This window comes from Salmo salar, chromosome 15, assembly GCF_965601325.2.
Source record: "Salmo salar chromosome 15, fSalSal1, whole genome shotgun sequence".
Lineage (NCBI taxonomy): Eukaryota > Metazoa > Chordata > Actinopteri > Salmoniformes > Salmonidae > Salmo > Salmo salar.
This window is the reverse complement of record NC_138305.1, coordinates 37,798,511-37,820,627: the sequence shown is the minus strand read 5'-3', so window position 1 is coordinate 37,820,627 and position 22,117 is coordinate 37,798,511. Positions and strand designations below refer to the sequence as shown.

The window sequence follows — 22,117 nt, the reverse complement described above, 5'->3', positions numbered from 1 at the left end:
GCCTGTCTTTTCAAACTTCCTGGTAGCCATGAGAGAAAAAATATTTCTAGCATTTCTATCCCCCAAAATATTATGGGACATAGTTGTCACTCAAAAGGCTATTTTATGGGAATCAGAATGACTATTCGGGACCTTTAACATTTAAGCAGTGATCAGTGTTATTTCCTGATAGTTAATTTCTGCCAATAACAGCTAGTTCTCAGTTATCCCCTCGCCACTCAGACCCCTCCCAGAGTGTCCTAACAAAATTTGTGCTTGAGAAATAGTTTTTTGCTAAAAAGCTATTTTTGCCCATTTCAATGGAAATCTATTACAGTAAGGTACTTATTGTTTTCCTCAGCATATTGCTCTGTTGGGCCTGTACAGAAACATGATGTGGACCATAAGACAAGTGCCAGACGAAGGAGACCGAAAAGACTTAAGGTATTGGGCGAGTGACGAGTTCAAGAGAAATAAAAATGCCACAAATCAGGTGAGATATGGCAAAGACATTGCCTGAAATTGTGTTTCATATTTTATGTTGTATCCCTTTTCTAACCATTGTCTCTCCATATCCCTAGGACGCCGTCAGTGTCCATTATTAGGACACTGCTGGAGTGAGATACCTCAAATGGACTGTGTATGTGCAGCATGAAAGCCATAGGAATCAGGACCTTGTCACACTTACCCTGGAAGAAATCTTAGCCGTACCAGCTCCTCTACTTTCTTCTCACTGCTAGTGTCTGATACAGAATGTTGTTTGGCGTGAGCACAACCATATGAGATATGTCACGGGGAGTCCCTTATCAGTTTGGTTGCTATTAAAATGTCCATGTCTAACAGTGGTGACGCTTTCCCAGATCGCTGTATGATCATGCAGAATCATGTATGATATGCCATTTGCAATAATGTGAAATAACACCACCTGTAAGGATTTATTTATTGGTTATAACTAGTATTCCAGGGCTTATGTTGGTCGGCTCTCGTGTAGCTCTTTGCGTCTACCTCTTGAATACAAAACAGACGTGCCATTTTTGTAGTTTCTCTTTAGTTTTTTACAAAATACACTTGACATCATCTGACTTCATTAGACAGAATGTATGTTCATATCAGCAGAGACATCAATGTACAACGACCTCCCATGAACAGAACAAGTGTCACCTATGAGCACAGTAATACATTTACAGTAGTCTATTTGACGTTTCATCATGCCAACGTGGTCCTCCTAACAGTAACTCATTTTAGTGCTGAGGATAAACATTAGGGTGTTATGGAGTTTTTACCATCAAATAAATAGTGGGCTGGAGCAGAAGTGGATGAGATCTAAAGTTATGAAAGCACAACTTCTCTTCAGTTAAGACATTTTCAGTTTGGCTGTATTCTCGTGAGTTCTGTTGCCCTCGTAAGTCACATATGAAAGCTTGCAGTAGTTTATTCTACTGATATGTTAAGCATCCTGGCTAACTCAAAACTATTCCTGAAGCTGTCTGCTCTCGTTTTACTCTCTTATTGAATTTAGTTTTTTACAATGTCACTAAAAATGACCCACATTTTCCACAAACCCCCAGAATCATTCTCATAACAGGCTTTCGCATCGCAGGATAAAAAGCACTGGAGTACTGGCATGTTGAGGACAAGCTATCAATGTGCCAATATGTGTGGGTGTTCCAGTTCAATAATGGCACTGTGACAGATCCATTGTAACGAGCCGTACATTTACTGGGGGTTTTTACAAAGCACAACACACAGGAGCTGCCCAGGTGTATACAACAAAACACATGATTAACAAGACAACATTATACTGAATTGTCTGGCATGCCATAACATTTCTCCTTAATAAGTTACCATTACAAATTGATTATTTTCTACTGTTGCATGACATTATTAGATATAAGTATGAAATTCTGTAGAGAAGGTGCATGGTCAATGACAAATGTATGGCCAGTTTATGGTCAACATCTACTAGTGGGTCCACTAGATCCAGGTTGCCATCTGACCTGATGTTTTTTGCCGTTCTGAAGGTGTAACTCTAAACCACAGGTTGGTGGCACCTTAATTGGGGAGGATGGGCTTGTGGTAATGGAGTGGAATAAGTATACCATTCCATTCGCACTATTCTAGCCATTATTATGAGCCGTCCATCCTCCCCTCAGCAGCCTCCACTGCTTTAAACTCTGCAGTGGTATGTCTGCTTTAAACTCTGCAGTGATATGTCTGTGTTAGCTGTCGTCGTGCCTGTTAGTCCTGAGCATGCATAGCTCATCCTCCAGGTAGGCGATCCTCTCCAGTAGGGCAGCCCTGTCTGCCTGGGCCCTCTGGTCTGCCTGCCATCTGGCCTCCTGGATCTTCCTCTCATACCAGTGTTCCATCTGGGTCGACACCGCCTCAAAGAAGTACTGTGTCACCTCCAGGGCGTGCATGTTCTCCCTTTCCTGGGCAAATGAGCTCTCCCCTCCGCCTCTCTCCACGGCTCTTTCCTCAAACACCTCCAGAGTCTGAGTCCCCTCGGCCTGCTCCACCGTGGCCCCCTTGGCCTTAGTCCTGCCCTGGGAGTGCCTCTTGTGGTGCTTTCCCTTGTCCCTGCCCCGCTCCCGGTCTCTATCCCTTTCCCTGTCACGGTCCTTGTCCTGTCTGCTGCTGCAGTGGCGCTCTGTCGCTGGGGACAGACTGCTGGCCCGGTTGTTGTTGCCTCTGCTGCTCGATCCCAACTCCAGAAGCGCCACGTCCTGCAGTTCCTGATACGGCCTCCGGTGTTCAGTAGCACCCAGGAGGCGCTCCTTGGGTCGCACTACTTGGGGAGACTGTGACAGGAACTTGGCAATAGTTGGGGAGGAGATCTCCGCTTGCTTGGGATGTTTATCACTGTCTGGAAGATTTCCAAGAAGCAATTATTGAATGAATTAGAATTAAAAAGTCAACCTTAGAGCATGGCACACAAATAATTTATGATTATTCAAATTAGTTCCAGTGAGATTGCCAATCTTCAAATGCAATCTGATAGTTTGGGGTGATATTTTAATTAACCTGCCATAGGCAACAATTTTTCAATTTCTGTGAAAATGTTATATTTGGGCCACATTCAATCTTTATTTACTTTTTTTTTTAAAGGTATGACCTAAGAATAATAAACGTAATAAACTTAGATTACATAACGCTTACACAAGCCTGTATCTGCTTGAAATGAATTCCCACTCTTTGTGTATGTGTGTTCGTGCATGTGCATAAGCGTAGTAATTCAGAGCGCTGGCTATTTCCCAGAGTTCTGTTTGAACTGTACCTGGAGAGCTGTCCACCGGAACAGCAAAGCATTGGTTGGCTGAGGGGTCCTCTGTGGCGACGGTGTTGTGGTCTCCCTCGGTGACGTCAGTGATGTGGGGGGCCAGACACTGGGCGCTGTCCCCAGGCCCTCCAGCAGGCAGCACGGTGAGGCTCCCAGGGTCCACCTCACACAGGCCCTCAGACATGGACGAGGACCGGCGCAGCTTGGTGTTGCTGGGGTCTCCTGCGAAGCGCACCTCAATGTTCTGGAGCTTGGCCATGCACCAGTTCTTCAGCTCGTTCACCACTGATGCCTGCTTAAAGGGCAGGCCAAGACATGAAGGGGTTTAATGACAGGAAACATTAGCGTACAATAGTATTCATTGTAAGTGTAAATGCATTGTTGAAATGTCTGAGCTAAACCTCGAATGAAAAAGTGATATGGCATAGACCACCCTCTCCTGCTGTGTTGAGTGAGTTGACACTGCTGTTAGTATTACCTGTCTCTTTTCCCCCTCCTGTCTTTCCTGCATGGCTCTCTGGTTGATCCTGTGTTGGCACTCTGTCCTCTCCGCTGACACCCTCTCTACTGTCATCTTATCCAGAGCACGGATCTAGAACCACACAATCACAAACCAGAGTTAAATGCCTGAACCTGACAGAGCTGTCATGATTAATGCAAGACGCCGGTTGTGACAAAAGCTCAGAGCTGTTTTTGACTTTAGCAACATTACACTTAATTTCATTAATAGGCTATGCAAAATCAGCACAAATTATACATGCATGGATTTCCCGTCCCACATCCACCAGCACTGCTGTGACTTGAGAGACTGGTGTGGTGTAGGTAGTGTTCATTAGGCACCAAACGGTAGGGAATGGACTGAAACTGGGACTGATCTACCTGGACTGGTTCAATAAGAAATATTCCTTTTAGCTTTTTGGTGCAAAACATTTTACGTGGCCTTCCCTAATGAACACCACGCTGGTCTAGTCCGTACCTGATGTTTGTTCTTGCGGTCCAGCTGTCCCATCTTGTTGTTCATCAGGTCCTGCACCGTGTGGATCTCCGTCTTCATCTCCTCCTTGGTGGCCTCCAGCTGGTTCTCCAGCTTGTTGATCAGAGGCTCACAGCGACAGCCGTTGATAGGGGCCTGGGACACAGACAATAACCATGAGCACTGAGCCACTTGACAGTGGAGACTAACACAACGAAACATAAGTAATAAGAAGAGCCCATCTCCTGTTTTTGAAGCATGATGTAAACCCAGGGGCCAACTTTCACTGGGGACGGGTGAAAGTCCCCCCAGTTTTATAATTGGAATGTGATACAAAACAAGGCAACAGTGTGCATTAGGACTATGCAGGTGCCTCCGAGCAGTCGGGTTGGCTGTTTGGAGTGAGTAAACCGAGTAGTGAGTAGCAGAAAATAGTAGCAAAGCCTCTTACAAGGTTTCAACATTACAGAAAATATATGATAGTAGCTCCATTCACAGTGCCTTAAAGCTACATTAAAAGTGAATTTGGTAAGCGTAATAAATCATAGCATCACATGAAAATGTTCAAACAAAATAAGTCATTGTAGAGACAGTGAGCATGTATTTTTTCTATCTACCTGCATGACCTTGCCATCCTTGCCTCGGTACAGAGTGTACAGCTGATAGGCCTTGTAGTTGTGTGGGGGGAGTGGGGGCTGGGGGGAGGAGCCTCGCAGTTTGCCCCGCCTCGTCTCTCCATGTTTGTTCTCTCTACGACGGAGGGGTTCTGAGAGCGATGGCTGCAACGGCACGACAGCACAGCTCATCACATGTTCCACGTGTTTAATATTAATAACATTTCACCTGGGTAAGCATGTTTTGTTGTTAGAAGGTTACGGTAATAGCGGACATTCTCATGTGTTGTTGATAGAAAGTTACGGTAATAGTTGACCTTCTCGTGTTGTTGTTAGAAGGTTACGGTAATAGCGGACCTTCTCATGTGTTGTTGATAGAAAGTTACGGTAATAGTTGACCTTCTCGTGCTGTTGTTAGAAGGTTACGGTAATAGCTGAATTTCTCATGTGTTGTTGTTAGGTTACAGAAATAGCTGACCTTCTCATGTGTTGTTGTTGTTACAAGGTTACGGTAATAGCTAACCTTCTCTCTGAGCTCCCTGTCTGTGCTCTTGCTCGCCTCAATCACCTCATGTTTGCGGGCGACGCGGTCGCTGCTAGGGGTGTCGTCAGCAGCAGATGCGCTGTCCTGTGAGAAAGGACAGAAAATATGTCTTTCAGGTGAACATCTGAGCATCTATGCTATCGTATTCTGACACACACAGAGACAGTAGGAGTAAGATGAGGAGCTGTACTGTAACTGTACCTTCCTGGGCAGCATGTCATCCCTGGGAACAGACTGTGCTCGGCGATCAGCCTTCAGCTTGTCCCTCCTCTTCCTCACACTCCTGCCTCGGGTAAACCTCTGGACCTGAACATACAGAGGGAGAACAGGTTACGAACTAAAGGCCAGTGTATTATTTACTGAGGCTTCAAGTTTATTGATTGGTTAGCAGTCCTGAATTTAATTGACTTTAGCCTATATTTATTTGATTTTTTTAAATTTTATTTCACCTTTATTTAACCAGGTAAGCCAGTTGAGAACAAGTTCTCATTTACAACTGCGACCTGGTCAAGATAAAGCAAAGCAGTGCGACAAAAACAGCAACACAGAGTTACACATAAACAAACGTACAGTCAATAACACAATAGAAAAAGCTATGTACAGTGTGTGCAAATGTTGAAGAGAAGGGAGGTAGGCAATAAATAGGCCATAGAGGCAAAATAATTACAATTTAGCATTAACACTGGAGTGATAGATGTGCAGATGATAATGTGCAAGTAGGGTGCAAAAGAGCAAGAGGGTAAGTAATATGGTTGGCGGTGTACAGGTACAGTGATCGGTAAGCTGCTCTGACAGCTGATGCTTAAAGTTAGAGAGGGAGATATAAGACTCCAGCTTCAGTGATTTTTACAATTCATTCCAGTCATTGGCAGCAGAGAACTGGAAGGAAAGGCAGCCAAAGGAAGTGTTGGCTTTGGGGATAACCAGTGAAATATACCTGCTGGAGCGCGTGCTACGGGTGGGTGTTGCTATGGTGACCAGTGATCTGAGATAAGGTGGGGCTTTATCTAGCAAATACTTATAGATGACCTGGAGCCAGTGGGTTTGGCGACAAATATGTAGTGATGGCCAGCCAACAAGAGCATACAGGTCGCAGTGGTGGGTAGTATATGGGGCTGTGGTGACAAAATGGATGGCACTGTGATAGACTACATCCAGTTTTCTGAGTAGAGTGTTGGGGGCTATTTTGTAAATTACATCGCCGAAGTCAAGGATCGGTAGAATAGTCAGTTTTACAACTTTCCTAGCTAATTACACTGGATCAAATTCAAATGATCAAATCAGTGATTGTTGAATCAGTAAGTAGTTAATTGATAAATCAGTGATGGTTGAATCAGTAAGTAGTTAATTGATAAATCAGTGATGGTTGAATCAGTAAGTAGTTAATTGATAAATCAGTGATGGTTGAATCAGTAAGTAGTTAATTGATAAATCAGTGATGGTTGAATCAGTAAGTAGTTAATTCAGTCCAAACACAGTTGGCAGCATGAGTGTTTCTATATAAATATATAGCGAGGTAAGGCAGGCGTGAGGTGGTGATAAACACTGCTTGGCTGCCCCTGCTTGTCAGACTAGGTGAACCTGTACTCACCTGAGGCGCTTTGGTCAGGAGAAGGGCTACGTCTGGGTTGTTGTGTTCTCTGGCCTGGTCCAGTGCAGTCTGGCCTGCCTGCACACACACAGACAAGAGGCCAATCAACACCTAGACTGTGTCCCAAATGGAACTCTTTTCCCTTTATAGTGCACTACTTTTGACTAGGGCTCTGGTCAAAAGTAGTGCACTATATAGAGCAGGGGTATTCAACTCTTTCCCTACGAGGCCTGGAGCTTGCTGGTTTTCTGTTCTACCTGATAATTAATTGCACACACCTGGTGTCACAGGTCTAAATAAGTCCCTGACTAGATGGGAACAATGAAAAAATGCAGTGGAACTGGCTTGGAGGTCCAGAGGTGAGTTTGAGGGATATAGAGAATAGGCTGTCATTTGGGACACAGACCTAGTTAGGGATGAATGATTCAACTGTATATGGCACTGAGTTGAGGACGAATATACTAATGTATTTCCAAGTAGCTATTTCAGTTGTCAGTATGCCAAAACGTTTCTTGAACAGTATACTATTACTCATCAAAGTCTGCGTGGCTTTAACTGAGTGAAAAACTACACCGCTGGCTTGAGAGCGGTGACATTAGTCGAGATGAAGAGGGCCTTTAGAAGTGCACGACTGCTCCAGAGCATAGTGAACACAGTAGGGCTGGGCCCCGGAGGCACTTTACTCACGTTGTTGCGGATGCTGCTGTCTGTTCCTGCCTCCAGCAGAAGCCGCACTGTCTTCTTATGATTCAGCGCAGCTGCAACATGCAGTGGTGTGTCCCCAGCCTTGCCCAGAGAAGAGAGAGAGAGAAGAGAGAGAGAGAGAGAGAGAGAGAGAGAAGAGAGAGAGAGAGAGAGAGAAGAGAGAGAGACTTAACATACTGAATGTTCCGTTGGATTTGTACGCATCAACAAACAAATACAGAACAATGTTATACGGTAAGTCCCTGCTCTGTGCTATTAAAACCAAAATACAGCCATATATTTTCTATATCCAGTAGGTTTACTGCACAATGCTAAGACTAAGTTAGGATAAATCAAGGGAAGGACCTTTGACAAAGATATGATTCACATGACAATTATATTTTACATTAAATGAATAAAAGCTACTAAAGAAGTACATTCACATAGTAGTTGTACATGCATCACAATAGCATTTTACCAATAAATGATAGACATTTAAAAGACATTCTCAGAAAGCAGAGAGTGTCACAGCAGGGTCTCGAGCTGGATTCACAACCCCTTCAAATATCCCAAAAACAAGGTAAAGGCCTCTGTGTGAAAGTAGTGTCAGTCACATGCTCAGACTAACCTGGTTCTTCTCTGCCACGGAGCAGAAGGCTCCCAGGAGGATGCGGAGCATGGACACATGGTTGTAGCGGGCCGCTACATGCAGACACGTGTCACCTACCTGGAACACGATGAAGAGAGACCCCCACCACACACAGCTTGAGTTTCCATTCACAAAGTTGATGGGAAAGCAATCAAAGACAGGAGCGTTTTTAATGGCACAGGGAAGTGACTCGAGGACAAATGAATGGCACTGAGAGCTACTTCCTCTGTTCTTGTTGACTGAGAGCAGTTCACCCATGATGAGGGGAGATTAGGTTTGAAGTGCAGAGTAGAGCACACACGTACATAGTTTCATAATTAAGTGACTACTTAAGCATGCAAACTGCTCTGCGGTGGTAGTTAACTGTAGAAAGGCTTCTGTGTCAGCATGGATTTCCTACGCAGTGGTTCAGAGATACCATGGGAAGACTACTATGGAGTAACTAGCAACATTTTGTGCCACGGAATTAATCTTTCACACAAAATACAGCAGGTTACAAACGGCGCCCCATAGACTAGCCAACTATAGAGGAAGAGGACTTACATGGTTATTGCTGTCAGGCCTGGACCCACCCAGCAGTAGGACCTTGGAGCTCTGAGCGTGGCCATTCTGACAAGCAAGGTGGAGGGCTGTGTTCCCTGCCTACATGGACAGACAGACAGACAGACATCATGGGTTGTGTTTAATAGTGAGATAACGTTTTGGAACATATTTCCATTTGCAGCTGTATTCACAGGAGGTTGATGGCCGGAATAGAACAAATGGAATGGCATCAAACACATGGTTTCCATGTGTTTGATGCCATTCCTGTTTCCATGTGTTTGATGCCATTCCTGTTTCCATGTGTTTGATGCCATTCCATTCACTCCATTATTATTTTATTTAACTAGGCAAGTCAGTTAAGAGCACATTTTTTATTTACAATGACAGCCTACCGGAGAACAGTGGGTTAACTGCTTTGTTCAGGGGCAGAACGACAGATTTTTACCTCGTCAGCTCGGGGATTCAATCCAGCAACCTGTACTGGCCCAACGCTCTAACCACTAGGCTACCTGGTGTGCCCTATTAAACACTAAAAGCTCTCCAGTCATATAATAGTCTGCTGTCACAGCACAGGACCTACTGGAACACTGCCTGTTTCATAACCAATAACATCTACAGTATTTGCAGTAGACTTACCTTGTTTTTTGCGTGAACGTTGGCTCCGGCCTTAACCAGCAGTTTGACAGACTGGCTAAAGCCATGCCACGAGACCTCATGCAGAGCAGTGTTACCGTCCTGCAATAACCAACACAATCAAGAGCTTTACACATCTACCACCTGACCTCTGGATTATCATACTAGACAACCCTATTATTGGTTTTCATTCAGTCAAAATAGCTGATATAGCAGGATAAGTAGGAGGTAGTGAGGTAATGTAAGAGGTTATGTGTCGAGGCCTACAGGGTCTGCTTTCCTTTAGAGGGTCAGTGTGGCTTTGCTTTCACTCTACCAGGTGTGGCAGCTGGAGAGTGGCTGTTTCCTTTGTAGCAATATACACTCTTTCTATCCGCATGGACTTCCACAGGGCTGGCGTTGCACCCCAAATGGCACCCTATTCCCTTTTTAGTGCACTATTTTTAACCATGGCCCATAGGGAATAGGGTGCCATTTGGGACGCATCCTATTTCCTTCTCTGGGAATGAATGAGGGTTAAGCCAGTTACAGGCAGTGTTTTCTCTAGAGATTGTCAACTAGTATTAGTGCTGTCTGACAGTTTGTTGGGGTTTAAAATCCCTCTACGCCAATGAGTGAGTGCATTGGGGCTCTGCTTTCAGCCCTGTGTGAGCGCTGTTGTGTGTGTGTGTGATATGTACCTTGTCCTGTCTGTCCAGAGCACACCCTTCCTGGATGAGGGCAGAGATAACGTCACTGTTTCCCACCACGGCTGCCCGATGTAAGGCTGTCTGCTCACCCTGCATGCACACACACACACACACACACACACACACACACACACACACACACACACACACACACACACACACACACACACACACACACACACACACACACACACACACACACACACACACACACACACACACACACACACACACACACAGCTCAGTTAGTGGGGTTCTTTTCCCATCCACACATCAACAATTAGTTCAGAGGTCAATGATGAATACAATATCAAAAGGCAGTAGTTAATCCCTTCTGACTTCAATATGACGGGTCAACGTTTTAGTAGGCTCTCTCACAATGAGTACATCATCCATCCAACAAAGTGTCAGGTTGTTATTAACACAAGGAATAACAATGATGTTACAACAATCATCCAACACTGCAGTATGACATCACATAAGCCTTCATACTATCACAGTACATACTACAGTGGGCATCCTCCATACAAAGCAGTGAACACAACCACAGAAGCAGCAGGCAAAAGCACTCAGTTCAGCCCAGCTCTCATTTATGTTCTACCATAAATGGAATTCCTGCAAACATAGAGAACCCTTCTCACAGCAGCTCAACAGAGTGATGTTTAGCAGGCCAGGTTTGACATATCATGAGAAGGGTGGAAGAGAGAAATCAAAAAGAAGCGCTGCTTCCTGTGACCGGAGGAGGATGTGGGGTTTAGTTTGGTCATTCCAAGCGAGATAACTAAGAGGCGTACTGAAGAGCTTTTCTCTAACCTCCTTCTTCACTCTCCCTGATCTCCCAGGCCCAGGCCCAGCAGCTTTCCTCCACTGCCGTCTCTCTCTCCCCTCCTCCTTCTCGGGGCCACTCACCCCATTGGTGGCTGGGGACACGCTGCGGCCCATTCGGGATCGGGAGCTCATTGACCAGATGGAGAGAATTTGGGAGCGCCAGAGGTTTGGGCCGTTATCTGTGGGACTGGGGAGGGCTAGGGGGGACGACCTCCACCCAGAGGGTGAGCCCCGTGGAGGGCTGCTGTATCCCTCAAGATGGCAGTCCAAATAATCCCACTCTAGGTCACTGGAGGTCATTACAATACTACTGTGACAGTCTTAGAGAAATAGAAAAGGTGTCCGCACGCAGGAGAAACCACACTGCAACCAAACAGACCAGCAACCAGACTCAGAACCTTCATACAATTGTGTAATTTGTGTGTTTAAAAGGTGACCTCGCACACATTTAAATGTCTAAGTTAAACATTCTGGAGTTTGTTTGCGTGATTGTATAAATATTACATGGTGTAATATGGGTGTGATGTTCATTTGGGAAGATTCTGAGCGACACTAATGCAACGCTAGAGAACACAAAGCAATGGTCCACACACACGTTAAATTTCACAGTCATGACTGCAGTGCAAGCTGGAAACATGGAAAGAGCAAATGAAAGGCAGCATATAAACAGACAACAGTCTTACATCGTCCTGGATGTCAAGATCGCAGCCGGCCTTCAGCAGAATGCGCAGAACCTCGATGTGGCCCTTGTAGGAAGCCAGGTGCAGGGGACTTCTGCCGTACTGCGGACACAGAACACACACTCTCACACACACACACACACACACAAAAGAGAGGGGCACAGCAACTGAAGAGAGATACCGCACGTGAAGCCAACCAGACTGTATATCAGTGTCCCCAACTGAAGCCAACCAGACAGTATATCAGTGTCCCCAACTGAAGCCAACCAGACTGTATATCAGTGTCCCCAACTGAAGCCAACCAGACTGTATATCAGTGTCCCCAACTAAAGCCAACCAGACTGTATATCAGTGTCCCCAACTAAAGCCAACCAGACTGTATATCAGTGTCCCAAACTGAAGCCAACCAGACTGTATATCAGTGTCCCCAACTGAAGCCAACCAGACTGTATATCAGTGTCCCCAACTGAAGCCAACCAGACTGTATATCAGTGTCCCCAACTGAAGCCAACCAGACTGTATATCAGTGTCCCCAACTAAAGCCAACCAGACTGTATATCAGTGTCCCAAACTGAAGCCAACCAGACTGTATATCAGTGTCCCCAACTAAAGCCAACCAGACTGTATATCAGTGTCCCCGACTGAAACCAACCAGACTGTATATCAGTGTCCCCGACTGAAGCCAACCAGACTATATATAGGTGTCCCCAACTGAAGCCAACCAGACTGTATATCAGTGTCCCCAACTGAAGCCAACCAGACTGTATATCAGTGTCCCCAACTGAAGCCAACCAGACTGTATATCAGTGTCCCCAACTGAAGCCAACCAGACTGTATATCAGTGTCCCTAACTGAAGCCAACCAGACTGTATATCAGTATCTCCAACTGAAGCCAACCAGACTGTATATCAGACACAGAGAGACTGACAATGTGTCTACAGGTCAATCGTATTCATTAACACATGGCTCTGTCATCATGGCACAGCAGTTAGCCGCACGCAATCTGTCCCATTTGAATAATGAGTTGCCAGTAAACAAACAAATGTTTAATCCTCAGATGGTTTAAAAGAAGCTAGGATGGAGAGAGAACCTCTACAGCTGCTTATGGATTAGCTGCCCACATCCTCCGGCTCTAAGGCCAACACTTATGGACCTGCAGCCTGCTATGGAGCAAATGTGTCTACAGTTTTGGAGGTTTATCTTTATCTTTCTATAGTAATAATGGATTGTTTGCCAGGCTAAATCAGTGATGCTACTCGACACCACGATCATATGCTGTATTGGATTAGGTAAGGTTAGACATGGTGGATACTCTTCATGAAATGTGCCTTTTTCTTATAACAACTGAAAAGGAATATTAAGTGTACTTAAGAGATATCTGGAGTTAAGTTAATGTAAACAAATGATCTCAGTAAATCCTAAAGCCTTATATCAAGATACATAACCCTATCTCTCCACATAGGCTACAGTAAAGCACAGTAACAATCTGGAAGTGAGAAAATAAAATGCATCTGTGTGCTAACCAGCAGCGATGCATGGGTAAAATCACTAGGGAACCTATGTGTTGTGATAATTGTGTTGTTTGCTCTATAACCTGTTAGTTCATATGCCTTGCGACCATGATATATACTGTAGGCCTAAAGTCCGAGACAATAAGAAGACACAAAGGCAGAATAAATTCAACCACACCTTTTGTTTCATCTCAAAACCGGAGAGCAGCTTCTGTCCGGTAAAGTTCACAAAACATATTGCATGTAACAAACAGTTACTGTGCATGACCTACAGCATGGTCAAGCAAGTTAATGTTTCCAACATTTTGGGACTACTAAACAACTATTGATTTAGAACCACGGAGAGTTACCGCAAGTCGCAAAGACAACAGGGGCTGCCTCCACTTTTCCAGCACAATTTCAACTTCAACATTTCAACATCATCAAATCACCTATGCTTAGTCTAATACAGTGACAACTAAAAGATACCAAAATAAATTTGTCCAATCAACGTAAGCTAAATATGATGTGGCTGGCCATGTTTCTGATTTGTGTGCGTGTGCATTCGTGCAAGTAGAAAAAACATGTTGACTCCCCCTACTTGTGGAGAAACGCCAATACCATCCTCCTCTCTTTCATGTTGACAAAATGCTCTATCACGCTGTCATACAGTACACGCTTTTATTTTTTGTTGTCTTAGGCTACCTGGCTAAAATGCTTGCTCGCTAGCCTAACTTCCATTCATGGGCAACGTTAGCTAGTCAACAGAGTACGGAGAATGAAGTAAAACCACAAGTCCAAATCCCTATCTCCATCCATGGCTAATTTAGGAAAGGGCCAATTTTAACTAGCTAGGTAGCCACCGGAGGACAACAACACAACCACAACGAGATGCAACAATTCAAGTTGTTTCTGTCAATGACGTATGCTCTCGATGCGATTTGATAGGAGTGAAGCCAAATCCCAACAGGCTTCCCTTGACACTTTTTGTTGGGTGCACCAGGACCATTCATAGTTGAGCACACTCAATTTAGCTCAATGCTGATTGGCTATTATTTTATACTGTTTTTTTATCAAGGGGAGGCTAACTTGCTGGCTTCTCTTGCATTCAATGCTACGGGCGGCAACAATGTCATACTCTTTTGGACCAGACCGCCCTCACCCACCTAGATAAGACGAATATTTACGTGAGAATGCTGTTCATTGACTACAGCTCAAAACCATTGTCCCCTCCAAGTTCGTCACCTTGCTTAGGACTCTGGGTCTGAACACCTCCCTCTGCAACTGGATCCTGGACTTCCTGACGGGCCGCCCCTAGGTAGTGAGGGTAGGCAACATCACCTCCGCCATGCTGACCCTTAACACAGGGGCGTATGCTTAGTCCCCTCTTGTACACGACTGTGTGACCACGCACGACTCCAACACCATTATCAAGTTCGCTGACGACACGATAGTGGTAGGCCTGATCACAGGTGACAATGAGTCAGCCTACAGGGAGTAGGTCAGTGACCTGGCTGTGTGGTGCTGGAGTAACAACCTCTCCCTCAACATCATCAAGACCAAGGAGCTGATCGTGGACTACAGGAAACGGAGGGGAGAGCACGCCCCCATCCACATCGAAGTGGCGGCAGTGGAGCAGGTAGACAGCATCAAGTTCTTCGGTGACCAAATCACTAAATACTTAAAATGGTCCAAATACACACACACACAGTCGTGAAGAAGGCGCGACAGCCTCAGGAGGTTGAAAAAGTTTGGCATGGGCCCTCAAATCCTGAAAAGGTTTTACAGCTGTACCATTGAGAGCAAATTGACTGGCTGCATCACTGCTTGGTATGGCAATAGCACTGCCTTCGATCGCATGGGACCGAGCTCCCTGCCATCCAGGACCTCTATATCAGGCGGTGTGAAAAGAAGGCCCGGAAAATCGTCAAAGACTCCAACCACCCAAGCCATAGTCTATTTTCTCTGTTGCCGCATGGCAAGAGGTACCGGTGCATCAAGTCTGACACCAACAATCTCTTGAACAGCTTCTATCCCCAATACGACTGATAAATAGCTAACAAAATAGCTACACAGACTGAGTTTACCTTGTATCTTTATTGACCTTTAATTTCAATATTTGCACTAAGAACACTCTCTGAGTACACTCACAGGGCCCTACACATTCACACACACTGTCAGTCCAACACACACACACAAACCCTCACTCCATCATCTGCTCACTTACACATAATATGCACATACATTTATGATCTACACACACCCACACCCACTCACATACTAGCTGTTGTTACTCTGTTTATCTTACATCCTGTTACCTAGTCCCCTTACCCCTATACATCTCTACCTTCATCTCTCCAGTATCCCTGCACATTGTAAATATGGTATTGGAACTGACTTAAAAAAAAATATTTCCTGTATATAGTATGCTTACTTACTTTATTGTGTATTTCATTTTTCATATTCTTATTTTTCGTGTGTTTTTTTCTCAAGTAATACATTGTTATTGATCATTGCATCGTTGGATTTTGAGTTTGCAAAAGAGGCATTTCACTATACATACAGAGACAGGGGGGCGCTGTTACGCTTGCTTTGATGCTTCTTCCTGTGAGATACATTCAGCCTCTTCAGTATTGAAGGAAAATGATGAAATAAAAAAAGATACATTCTTTTAGATGTTTTTCTTGGTCCATTTTTTGGGGAAGCCTGGCTTCCCTTGACATCCATGAATACATGCCACTGGTGCTGCCTGTGTGCTGCAGAATCCCTCTCCTGAAACATGTAGCTGGCAGCCATTTTGAAATATCTGTCTGAGTTATTAATACAATGTAATTAGAGGTCAGGTGTGCATTGACAGACTGCAATCACAAAGAACTACATCAATGCAACCCCCTCATTAACCCCTCACCCTCACAGCCCTCCATTAAACAGAGAGACAGGAGAAGCGACAGTTCCTTCAGCAGGGGAAGCTGGTGTGCTACATGGGTGCGGCTTGACACTACCTGGTATTCACTAGGGCCAGGCAGGGGTTGAATTTCACTGGGCCAGGTTTGGAGGGCTGCCATGGAATTGTCTCAGGTAAACACCAGTCATGGGCCCAGGGTGAGGTCTGGTCTGTTATCCCAGAAGACTGTAACTGGACTGAGCCTGCTCTATATTCTGTGGCCTGGTGTGACCTCAGAGAGACTTACAACTGGTTATTTATTATTATTTTACCTTTATTTAACTAGGCAAGTCAGTTAAAAACAAATTCTTATTTTCAATGACGTCCTAGGAACAGTGGGTTAACTGCCTTGTTCAGGGACAGAACGACAGATTTTGACCTTGTCAGCTCAGGGATTCGATCTTGCAACCTTCTGGTTACTAGTCCAAAGCTCTAACCACTACCAGACCTGCCGCCCCGTTATATTCTAACTCCTCTCTTTCTCATTCTCAAAACAGTTTTTATCTTCCTGAGGAACTAAACCATCCATCCAGCACTTGACACTTTACCTCACACTCCCCCTTACTCCTCCCTTCCCCTGAAGCAGAGGCATTTCCACCTGAAATGTAATCCTCATGTTCCTGGGTTTAGTATTTATTAGGGCACACTGCCAAACAATAAAAATAGAGCCAGTCACAATATTATCAAAGACACAGAGAGGCCTAGCAAATGTAGCCATGTAAGATAACTGATCATATTTATTCAGTCATTTATTCACATTTCACTCACGCAACTGTTAAGTGCTGCGCATTTAACAATGTCCTCCCTATAAAGAATTATGAATTCATTTCCTGAAACAAAATGTGCAACAGCTTGATACATTTAAGAGGAATGAAAGCAGAGAAGAAAAGCTTCTGCCAAGAGACGTGTCCTGTTATTGAGGAAGTAAATGTATTAGGCTCAAGAAAAAATGCCTCTGCCTGCCTTATTGACCAGTATCACGTTGCAGTCTATAAAGATAAAGACTGGAGATCTGAGGAAGATCTCAATCAACACCTCAGGTCTGTACCAGAGCTGCTCTGACAGAGACACAAAGGAAGACCATTCACTTCACAGACAGACAGGATTGCTACTGTAGCGCATAACTTCAATCAATCACGTCTGGCTGTGACTCTCTCAGTAAACACCCCAAAACTGACAGCTCAAGATAGATTCACTGTCAAATTGACAGCACACATTCTGTAAAGCCAAGTCATGCAATGATGATATATTATTGTCATATTGCGGTAACACTGTTGGTTCAAGCTGAACATACTGAATTTCATCGGTCTATATTAAATGTGTCAATCTCTTGCATTTGTACTGCACTCCTCCTCTGGTCCTTTAAGTGCACAAGCTTGTGGCTACATGGAATGTGCATGACGTGACACACACACAGTTAAGGTCAGTCTCAGACAGAGACCCTCACGGACCTGTTCATTTGTCATCAACACTTATGCATTCATATTCCTTTCCAAATACTCCAAATTCCAACATCTCCTTCCTGTAAAATAGACCTACTGACATTCTGTGGTGAAACATGGTAGTTTTACACACAGACCAGTATAACAGGCATACACTGTATATGCCTATTAGTGTATCCAAGAAACCGTTAGGATTATAATATGGTCATATGCTCCTCCAGTCCCACTAACCATTTGACATTGTGCTGTAGAGGGGATCTAATCAGAGCATGAAATACAGATACAACCATTCAATACACATAGATCTGCCCATGGTCGTTGCCCTGGTGGCCCAATGAGGTTGCAGTTGAGTGAGACACAGTACCCACACAAATCCACCCATATTGGCGAATGGCTACACACAGACACAGTACCCACACATCTGATGGGAAAAAAGGATGGCAACTACTACTTATATACACATTAAAAAGACAAACGTGTAATAAACACACAAGAAGACAACCTCCTCTGCTCCACTCACCTTGGTGACAGCTACTTTGGCGCCCTTGTTGATGAGCTGGACCACATTGTCAGCCTGTCCCTTGTGGGAGGCTACGAGGAGGCGCTCGGACAGTGCGAGGACCGCAGCCTCATCCTGCTGGCTCATGTAAGCAGGGCAAGTGAAGCACTGTCTCCGAGACACGGTGCTCCAAGGAGAGGGTGGGGTGGGGGGTGGGGCTGACACCCACACCCACACTAACTCATCACCGACACACACAGGGGTAGTGGGCAGAAAGAGAGGAGAAGAGGAGAGAAGAGAGGGCTTGGACCTCTGGACACTCCCAGGTTGGCTCCCTCATGTCATCCTCAGTGCCTGCAAGAGAACAGGAAACACATGTGGTGGTAACAAGCTAGCACATGTCACATGGTAGAGTAGAAGACTGGCAAACAGGAAACCAGGAGGGAATGGGGGGAATAGATTGAGATTTCAATGGTGATTGCATCATTGCTACTAGCTACCTAGCCCACTATATCCAGCTGTGGGAATTGGGAAAACAGACCATTTCCTGTTGGGGAGACAGCAGCTGTAGAATAGCTATGTCTTTTAAATTAGTTTATACAGGTTGAATAGGAGTGATTTACATCAACAACAGAGGAGAGCGCCATCCACACAAACACTTTGGTTTTCACTTTTTATGTCATACCATCAGACACAATGCCATACAAAGCTAATAAAAACCGTTATAACCAGTTAGCTGAGTGAGAGTTGGTGTGACCGCAGGCAGAGTGACTCACTGGAAAAAAGGCTGTCTTTCCAGGAGTTCCTACCATCATTACAACCCATCAACGTGTTGAGCTGTCAAATCTGTCAATGTTTCTACCTGACTCAGAGGAACTAGCTCACGATTAACCACGCCAGCAACTGGTGAAACGCAGTATAATGTAATGTAGCTTATTAGCTAAATTATAAGACTGAGCATCTGCCAGGCTGTATTCGGTCATGCTTGTTGAAACCGAGTAAACTGCAGAGGAAATGGTACATTGTCATTTTAGACTAAGTATGTGTGCTTGTTGAAGTTACTAATGGTGGTCTGACAGCTTGTTATGCGTTTGTTCCATCATTATGACAGGTGATGAGGTCACCTAGCTATCTTCTCAAGTGTCAGAGGACACAGCCACATTAAGCAATATGACAAAAGAATGATTTCTTCCATTCAGCCCCATAGACATTATTTGGGTTTGTAAAGATATACCAGAGAAGGCTATACCAAGACAAAAAGATGTGCGCATAATATAGCATATCAATGCATACTTTCAATGCAGGCCTATTGTTTTTTCCCCCCAGTCTTTTACCAGGATCACCTCTAAGGCATTTCATAGATGAGTGGTTAGGAAGCAGTCCTTATTTACATGTCTTAACATGGCTCACTATCTGTATTAGTCGTATGTACAGGATACACATGGTATACACCATCCAATGAAATGCTTACTTGCAGTTTCCTCGACAATCCAACAACAATAATAAATAAGAAAATATAAGAATAGGAACATAAAGTAAATGGCTCAGTAGAATAGAATAAAGATTTTAGCATAAGTATAATACACGAAGACACAAAGTATAGTCCAATATTTACACGTGTATCATTGCTTCCGTTTCATTCTATTTGTGCTATAAATGGAGGCAATTATTAGAGGATATTGTGTTCCCACTTTCAACATGCATCATATACAGCAGGTGAATGAAATGCAATGATCCAAGAAGTTAAGTTATTGGGCTGGTAAATCTAAAACTATACATTCCAGGGTAGAGGTCGACCGATTAATCGGAATAGCCAATTAATTAGGGCCGATTTCAAGTTTTCATAACAAGCGGTATTTTTGGCCACCGATTTGCCGATAAAAAAAAAATATATATATATTATATTAATATTTTGTAACTAGGGAAGTCAGTTAAGAACACATTCTTATTTTCAATGACGGCCTAGGAACGGTGGGTTAACTGCCTTGTTCAGGGGCAGAACGACAGATTTTTACCTTGTCACCTTGGGGATGCAACCTTACGGTTTACTAGTCCAACGCTCTAACCACCTGCTTTACATTGCACTCCACGAGGAGCCTGCCTGTTACGCGCATGCAGTAAGAAGCCAAGGTAAGTTTCTAGCTAGCATTAAACTTATCTTATAAAAACAATCAATCAATCAATCAATCATAACCACTAGTTAACTACACATGGTTGATGATATTACTAGTTTATCTAGCCTGTCCTGCGAGGCATATAATCGATGCGGTGCACATTCGCGAATGAGGTCTGTCGTTGCTCCAACTTGTACCTAACCATAAACATCATTGTCTTTCTTAACATCAATACACAAGTATATATTTTTAAACCTGCATCTTTAGTTAATATTGCCTGCTAACATGAATTTATTTTAACTAGGGAAAATATGTCACCTCTGCAACAGAGTCAGGGTATATGCAGCAGTTTGGACCGCCTGGCTCGTTGCAAACTGTGAAGACTATTTCTTCCTAACAAAGACAGCCGACTTCGCCTAACGGGGGATGATTTAACAAAAGCACATTTGCGAAAAAAGCACAATCGTTGCATGACTGTACCTAACTATAAACATCAATGCCTTTCTTAAAATCAATACACAGAAGTATATATTTTTAAACCTGCATATTTAGCTAAAAGAAATCCAGGTTAGCAGGCAATATTAACCAGGTGAAATTGTCACTTCTCTTCCGTTCATTGCACGCAGAGTCAGGGTATATGCAACAGTTTGGGCCGCCTGGCTCGTTGCGAACTAATTTGCCAGAATTCTACGTAATTATGACATAACATTGAAGGTTGTGCAATGTAACAGGAATAACGTTTGGTTTTCGAGATGATAGTTTCCGGATTCGACCATATTAATGACCTAAGGCTCGTATTTCTGTGTGTTATTATGTTATAATTAAGTCTATGATTTGATAGAGCAGTCTGACTGAGCGATGGTAGGCAGCAGCAGGCTCGTAAGCATTCATTCAAAATAGCACTTTCGTGCATTTTGTCAGCAGCTCTTCGCAATGCATTGCGCTGTTTATGACTTCAAGCCTATCAACTCCCAAGATTAGGCTGGTGTAACCGATGTGAAATGGCTAGCTAGTTAGCAGGTGCGCGCTAATAGCGTTTCAAACGTCACTCGCTCTGAGACTTGGAGTAGTTGTTTCCCTTGCTCTACATGGGTAACGCTGCTTCGAGGGTGGCTGTTGTCGATGTGTTCCTGGTTCGAGCCCAGGTAGGAGCGAGGAGAGGGACGGAAGCTATACTGTTACACTGGCAATACTAAAGTGCCTATAAGAACATCCAATAGTCAAAGGTATATGAAATACAAATCGTATAGAGAGAAATAGTCCTATAACTCCTATAATAACTACAACCTAAAACTTCTTACCTGGGAATATTGAAGACTCATGTTGAACCACGAGCTTTCATATGTTCTCATGTTCTGAGCAAGGAACTTAAACGTTAGCTTTCTTACATGGCACATAATGCACTTTTACTTTCTTCTCCAACACTTTGGTTTTGCATCATTTAAACCAAATTGAACATGTTTCATTATTTATTTGAGGCTAAATTGATTTTATTGATGTATTATATTAAGTAAAAATAAGTGTTCATTCAGTATTGTTGTAATTGTCATTATTACAAATAATGGGGGGGGGGGGGGGGGGGGAATCGGCCGATTAATCGGCAGCGGGTTTTTGGGCCCCCAATAATCGGTATCGGCGTTGAAAAATCATAATCGGTCGACCTCTATTCCAGGGACAGCTGAATATATATACCAAGGAGAAACAGCATTACATTATGAAATAGCCCACCATGTAATCCTGTAAAGTACAGGTCCTAATTATGTAATGCTAAGGAATCTCAGTCTACCGCTTGGTCCAGCACACCTACTATAAGGTTTCGGTCACACCTATTTCACAGGCACCACCTATAGCTAAGAGAGAACAGAGGGGGACAAAATAACCAAACAAGTCATGCTATGTCTTAATGATAGTTTGGTCTGTCTCCTTTAGCCCCACCTCCTA

General features: G+C 44.0%; 1 protein-coding gene across 6 annotated transcripts in view; it reads right to left on the bottom strand.

Moving 5' to 3' along the window:
* Positions 1-905: 905 nt before the first annotated feature.
* The window catches only part of LOC106571295 (ankyrin repeat domain-containing protein 6), a 34,066-nt gene continuing 12,854 nt past the window's right edge, over positions 906-22,117 (bottom strand). Inside the window, exons 2-16 of one of the 6 annotated variants that reach the window (XM_045695638.2) lie at positions 18,084-18,416; positions 11,691-11,789; positions 10,171-10,269; positions 9,494-9,592; positions 8,858-8,956; positions 8,294-8,392; positions 7,669-7,767; positions 6,982-7,059; positions 5,592-5,696; positions 5,370-5,474; positions 4,850-5,011; positions 4,236-4,388; positions 3,738-3,851; positions 3,257-3,551; positions 906-2,845 (exon numbers count right to left, since the gene is read on the bottom strand). In XM_045695638.2, coding sequence (XP_045551594.2) covers positions 2,199-2,845; positions 3,257-3,551; positions 3,738-3,851; positions 4,236-4,388; positions 4,850-5,011; positions 5,370-5,474; positions 5,592-5,696; positions 6,982-7,059; positions 7,669-7,767; positions 8,294-8,392; positions 8,858-8,956; positions 9,494-9,592; positions 10,171-10,269; positions 11,691-11,789; positions 18,084-18,209 — 2,379 coding nt within the window. In that variant the 5' untranslated portion in view covers positions 18,210-18,416 and the 3' untranslated portion in view covers positions 906-2,198. The other 5 variants (XM_014144200.3, XM_014144195.3, XM_014144198.3 and 2 more) reach the window with 5 other exon arrangements.